Here is a 6,826-nt window from a genome sequence, read left to right as displayed (position 1 = left end):
CAGGGAAACCATTATAGGCCAAACAAACTTCCTTTGAGGACTATTAGACCTTTTGACAATGCTGAGTTATGTCATTCCTTACTTAATGCTTACTTAAGCAAGTTATTTTCAGTTTCTTTCAATGCAGAATGTGTAGGTTATGTTAAAAGATGTAGCAGATTTCGATCCTCATGATCTTGCCTCTATTTTCATTTCAATAAAATTGTGAGTTTCAGGTTTTCTGTTTAGATTTTCAGACGTTGTCCCATTTCCTGCAAGCATGTGGCCTTGTTGTCAATTGTTCAATAATGTCTTGTTTCTCGGTTTCTTCGGTCTGCTAAAATTCCGTTGTTCAAATAAAAAAGGATTATCCGCAATTTCATGTAAGGATTCCGACTGAAAAGAGTAGTCAACCAACAACCAGTGGATTAGAGCCCAAACTTCCATTAATTCGAATCAAGGTAAAATATTAGTACATCAGTACAAATGCTCTGAAAAAATCATGAAGATATATACTCATGTTTGCATGTGGATTACACTTGGTTTACAACAATGAACCAACGATTATTTGGCTAGAAGTATGTCGGCAAGGTACCTTGTTCACTCATGTTTGGAGTATTATTATTTTTTGAAAGTTCTCATGTTTGCATGTGGATTACACTTGGTTTACAACAATGAACCAACGATTATTTGGCCAGAATACGTCGGCAAGGTACCTCGTTCCCTGATGTATTAATTATTGAAGTGATCGTCACAAGCTTACATGAATGAACTCATTTCATTGCCTGTTGTTGTAAGGTTGTGGACTCCAAGATGTCATTAGTGAGAAAATAGACTGAGCCATGAGAAATTATGTAAGTGTTTCATCGATGATTAAGGTGCTTGTTGAAACAGACTGCCAAATCCTATCTTTGCGGAATGAAGAGGGAAGGCAGCTATCAGTTGGGTGTCAACTCACTCGCAAGATGAAGTTTACTCCTTTATGCATCTAGGACTAGGATTCAAGTCTCAGTTTGCATGACAAAATAGAAATGTTGCTGCAAAAATCTGTGCAAGAGAGGCAGAATATGTAATGTGTTCATCAATGAGCAATCATGCAACATTTACATAAGCTGATACAAGAACACCTCGTTTCAATTCTCTGAGATGCAATGCACAGTTTAAAATAAAAAAAGGTCGGTCAAATAAACGTATAAAAGAAGATAACACATGCCTTCCTATACAATCTACAGCAGAGTAATACTGCTACTTGAGAAGCAATAAAGATTTTGATACATCTTAAACATTACATATCCTATTTCAGTCCATCATATACAAAGTCGGCCATAGATATTTCTTGAACTTGTGGCATGGGTCATGTCAAGATTTTCATCAAATCACTCCTGCTGGACTACCATCCAGCTACAAGATGGAATGGGAGATTGACAAACACAGAACGGGAGGTCAATTCGCTCGATTTAGCTATACTTGAAGGTCTGTCTTGCAAAGTGTACCAGTAGATCCCTTTGAACCGCATCCTGTCCCTCTCTTTTTAATCCAAGGGCTGATGTAGCAGCGGAGCACCTGGTGCACCAGTCTGTCTGTTGCACAGGATACGTTCTCCATGCCCATGGGGTCAACGTGTCAAACTCCCTAAGTACCCAATGCACATCGGTTCTCTGACCCCGTGCCCATGGGGTTCCTGGTTTGGCTTCAGGTGAACCTGCGCACACGAGGCCAACTGGTGGGCAATGATCACATTTGGAGAGGAGTATTTATAACCTCATCCTTCTTCCACCTCCAACCCTAGCCATTGATTTGAGCTGCTTCCAACATTGCTACTACCTAAAAATCTTGGTTCCTCTCAATCCCTCCACTCAAAGAAAGATTAGGGTGAGTCACTTGGTGGTGCTCCTGGGATTTGGCTTTGGCATATCTCCAATGGATATTAGCACTATGTGAACTTCGGGATACATCTGCATCTGCGACTCTTGTTGTTTATGTTTTACTGTTTCCTTTACTTGCATTGTATTCGTGTTGGCTTGATAATAAGCCTGATGCATTCCTTACCTTGGTTCTAGTTTGCTTGCCATATAGGTTGTTCTCACCGTAGAGTGCATATCTAGATAACTTACTTTTCCGCATTACCCCTAAATTTTGGAAGTTAAGATACAAAAAAATCATCTCCTATTCACACCTCCTTTGGTTGAACTCCATCCTTTCGGCAACACAAAGAAGAGAAGTGCCAACCTTCTCCATTATACCTGTGCAACATATGGAGATGAAGAAATAAACGGTCATATCTTCACAGGTAGTATGGGAAGGTCGCCAATCTTTTCGTCGAGGATATAGGGCAACTCTTCCTAAGACATACATGGTGGGACATAGTCTTCGCATGACCTTAAAGAGACTTTGACATCAATTTGTATTGATAACTTATCTTTATATGCTATTTTACCCACTTATGTGCATCACAATGTGAACACCAAGATAAACTCTATATGGCATATCTTCATAGGGTTGCATAGATTATAATTTTATATTTTTTTTTTACAAAAGTACGACATATGCACCATGTTTTGAGCATGACTTGAATGCCGGTGGACAAAGCGACATGGTGTCTGTCTCTAGAATATGTAATCCTTGTTTTGTCCTCAGTAACAATTTTGTTTAGTACGAAAGCTGTTTTACTAAACTTAAGCCGGTTGAGATTTTCTTATATCGACATTCTAAATTGTCCAATGTATCCACATTAAGATTCGTGTAGGGGTGGGGACGGGGTTCGATGTGAGATTAGACGGCTAGTACCACCAACTTAAGAATTTTTTCCACAACTCAGACAAAGAATGTGACCCACAACTTGCTTGTTTGCATAGCGGGTACATTGAAAACCGCAGCCGAACTCCCTACTAAGGGCTCATTCGGTTTGCTGGATTTCCAAATCAGTGGAATATGAAAAGTAAATGATTTGGATGCCCTGTCCAATCCAATCCTTTTGAATTTCAGAAATGATAAATTTCGAACGTTTGGGATTTGACCATGGCAAACCGAATGTTTTCTATGGCAATTTTAGTGACGCAGGAATGGGAAGTTTAGTTGCCATGCATGGCAATTTTCTAGCAAAGAACACCATGAGTACACATTTTCCTTGCGTCATTAAAATTGGCCAAAAAAAACATTCTATTTGCCATGGCAAAAAGACGAACGTTTGGGCGTTACCGGGTTCCTAGAATTTTCCATGGGGTCTCACCTTCATTCATGTGAAACGATTGTCATGGATAGGGAAAAAAAACTAAGGGTCAAAATCACATTGGAATTAGAAAAAAAAATCTGTACGCCGAATGGGCCCTAAAATCGTAACGATCGAGTTCAATCAATTGCATTGCATTTGGCGATGCACGTCCATGCCTTCCTTTGGTGCCCTGACGCGGGACTTCCTATCTGCCGCATTATGCGGCAGAGTGTCCAGGCTTCGCATATGGCAGTCCCTCGACTGGGCTGGCCCAGGAAGGCAGCGAGCAGTGTAAAAAATAAATGATTAGAAACGGAGAGCTTCAGCCAGGATTCGAACCGCGACCGCGAGACTATAGACATGCCTAGCTAGCCACTATGGCAGACTCTGTACGTTGGCTAAAGTGCAATGCGAGTCCTTTAGACCTATCATATCTAAGGAATCGGATTGTTTTTCCTTTTTCCTATCATTTGTTGTAAATTCTGAATATATTATTTGAAAAGTACGAACGTTTTTTACAAAACACAAACGGGTTTTAAAAAGTTTTAGCAATTTTACAAACTTTTAACCAAATTTGAAAAACAGGAACAACTTTGAAGTTGTGGACAAATATTGAAAAACAGGAACATTAATTAAAATTACGATCAATTTTTTATAAAAAGAAAAATGTTCTTAGAAAATGTGAACAATTTTCTGAATAGTGATTTGTTTTAAAAACATAAACATTTTTTGAACTGGTGAACAAATCTTGAAAAAACAGGAACATTTCCTAAATTCCGAACATTTTTTGAATTTAGAGAACAAAATTTTGAAACTGAGAACAAAATTTGAGCATAATTTTTTTCTAAAAGTATGAACATTTTTTGAATCTTGAGAACAAATTTTGAAACGAAGAACAAATTTGGACAATTTCTTAAAGCATGAACATTTTTTGAATCTTGAGAACAAATTTGAAACAGAGAACAAATTTGGAAGCATGAACAATGTATTAAAGCACGGACATTTTTTGAATATTTAGAACAAATTTTTGAACAGAGAACAAATTTGAAAATACCAAACAAATTTGGAAGCGCGAACATTTTTTGAACAATTTTTGAGAAATGCATACAGTTTTTGAATTTGTGAACAAAATTTGAAAAAACGAATTGTTTTCAAATTCTGAACATTTTTGTAAAAGCGTGAACATTTTCCAAAAAATGTGAACATTTTTTGAAAAAGAAAACATAAACTTGAAAAAAAATGAAACAGAAATACGAAAAGGAAAAAAACCAGTTCAGGAACCTTCTAGAAGGTTCCCAAAACCGGAAAAAACCAGCTGGAAACCTCTAGAAGGTTCCCAAAACTGGGAGCGCTGGAACGGATCAACGGGCCGGCCCGTTGCGTCGCTGCTCGGTCGCTCGCCTGTGCGAAGCGCCGGCAGTTTGACGCAACGAGCGGCATATAGGATTTTCCCCCTGACGCGGTCACCGTAGAAACAAGTCGCAATAACGCCTGCATGCGCATGCACCAATTGGCAAGAAGATCGAGCACAACAGGACTCCCGGGACATTCGCGCTTACTCCACTAGTCGGCACCTGATCCGGCACTCCCGCAGCTCGATCACTGATCACCCATGGTCATGGCCGCGCGCATGCCCCGTCGGAAAAACCTCCCAGCCGCACCGACGACGAGCACCAAGAACCACTCCCTGGCCGCGCGAGCAACCGCACGGACACATAAATATCCGGGCGTTCCATCGCTCCAGCACACCACAAACCAAGAGCTCAGCCCGCCGACAGGAACCACAGAGGTTCTCGATCCAGTTTTCCAAGCTTAAGGAAATGGCCGCGCCGACCCTGCTGGCGCTCGCCCTCGCCGTCCTCCTCCCCCCGGCGGCGGCGGCGGCGGTGGGGCCGCCGCCGGGGCGCGCCCCGCCGGGCGCCAGCCCGCTCGTGACCACGTGCAACGAGGGCCCCTTCCCGGCGCACTGCGTCAAGGAGCTGGGCCCGCGCCTCCTCGACATCCAGACCGCGCTGGCGTCGGTCTCGCCGCGGGGCGCGCTCATCGCCGGCGCGCCGGGGACGGTGGACTTCTCCGCGCTCGTCGCCGTGGCCATGGAGGCGGCCACGGAGGCCGGCGCGGTGGCGACCACCATCTTCGAGGGCAAGGTCCCCGGGTTCAACACCTCCGTGCCGGACTTCAAGGTCTGCCTCAGCAACTGCAGCGTCACCATGAAATCCGCCATGAAGAAGATCCACGGCGCCACGGCCGCCTTGAAGGTCCACGCCCACCTGGTCGCCAAGGTGCTCGCCGACCGGGCCATCGCCGACGTGTCGGCCTGCTCGATCAGCTGCAGGAACCTCACCGGCGACGTCAGGCTCATCCTCGAGGCCAGCCTCGTGGAGTTCCAGAAGATGATCAGGATCGCCGTCAACTTCCTCACCAAGATCGCGGCCAAGACTCCGCCCGGCCCTCTCCCTCCCCTCGCTCCCCCGTTGCGCCGCCCCTAGATCGCCCGCATGCCACGAGCAATTCGGCTCAGTAACAATGGATAAAAGCTCAATAACGTGGGATTCCTGTTGATCCTCAGTTTAGTTTTTCATAGTTTCTTTCGTGTTTTGTTTAGTTTTTCATAGTTTATTAGTTTCATGTTTTGTTTCCTTCTTTTGGTACGGATCCTCTTCATTTTGACTGTAGTCGTTAAATGTTGGAAATAAAATGGAATCCCATTAGTTGGTTTAAATTTCGTATCGCTCCCTACCAGTGCAAATGTAGTTATGTACGTTCGCCAATTCTCGGAACACTAAAAATGTAGCTTTTCAAAAATCTTGAATGTGCTCATGCGTGCGAAATGTACAAATTGATACTCCCTCCGATCCATATTACTACTCCCTCTAATTCATATGGATCCATATTACTAGTGGCTCATATGAATTAGAGGGGGTACATAAATTTCGTGACTCGCTTTTTCATACTATTTTGGCACAAATCATGTTAAATTGGCAGTACTAAGGCCCTGTTCGACAACCATCCACAGAGCGCAGCACGGTTCTAACCGCTCCCTAATTATAACTGCATGTCACTCCGCTCCGAAGCGGAGTTAAAGTGCGGAGGGATGCCGAACTGGCCGGGTTTTTTTTTTGAGGGGTAACTGGCCGTAACTAAGATGTTTCATGAGAGTCCAGCTCCGGCCCAAGGAGTGAACCAACCTGTGGTTGGATGGTTAGAGGGACTGTGGTATCCTCAGCCCACCAGGGTTCAAATCCTGGTGCTCGCATTTATTCCTGGATTTATTTCAGGATTTCCGGCGATGTGCATTCTGTGGGAGGAGACGTTTTGGTCGACGACGAGGCGTCTTCGGTGACTTCGTAAATCTCAAGATGATATGTCAGCTTAGTCTTTCGGAGGCGCTCGTAGAGGTAGGGTGTGCGTGTGTGCGTTCATATGGGTGAGTGTATGCGCATGTATATGAGCGTTTGTGTCTGTACTGATGTTCAAAAAAAAAAGCTCCGGCCCTAAGAAAGGAATAAAATGGATTGTGACAACCGGGAGGGAGTTGGCGCCCAATAAGTAGAGGAGTATCTCCATCCGCGATGAAGTGAGTATCTTAAAACAGACAATTCAATCGCCGTCCGAAATGGACATCATCATCCTAGC

At 43.8% G+C, this 6,826-nt stretch overlaps 1 protein-coding gene across 1 annotated transcript; it reads left to right on the top strand.

The window, feature by feature from the left end:
* Nucleotides 1-4,957: 4,957 nt before the first annotated feature.
* LOC119306660 lies at nt 4,958-5,910 on the top strand. Its single transcript, XM_037582828.1, has one exon. The coding sequence runs from the start codon at nt 5,011-5,013 to the stop codon at nt 5,677-5,679; it is 669 nt and encodes a 222-aa protein (XP_037438725.1). The 5' UTR covers nt 4,958-5,010; the 3' UTR covers nt 5,680-5,910.
* The last annotated feature ends 916 nt before the right edge of the window (nt 5,911-6,826 follow it).

The sequence above is a fragment of the Triticum dicoccoides genome, chromosome 5B (genome assembly GCF_002162155.2).
Source record: "Triticum dicoccoides isolate Atlit2015 ecotype Zavitan chromosome 5B, WEW_v2.0, whole genome shotgun sequence".
Lineage (NCBI taxonomy): Eukaryota > Viridiplantae > Streptophyta > Magnoliopsida > Poales > Poaceae > Triticum > Triticum dicoccoides.
The sequence above is the reverse complement of the archived record's forward strand: the minus strand, read 5'-3'. Positions and strand labels throughout refer to the sequence as shown.

Bases quoted from the DNA above. Each gene is read 5' to 3' on its own strand.
- LOC119306660 (XM_037582828.1), top strand. From the start codon at position 5,011: ATGGCCGCGCCGACCCTGCTGGCGCTCGCCCTCGCCGTCCTCCTCCCC.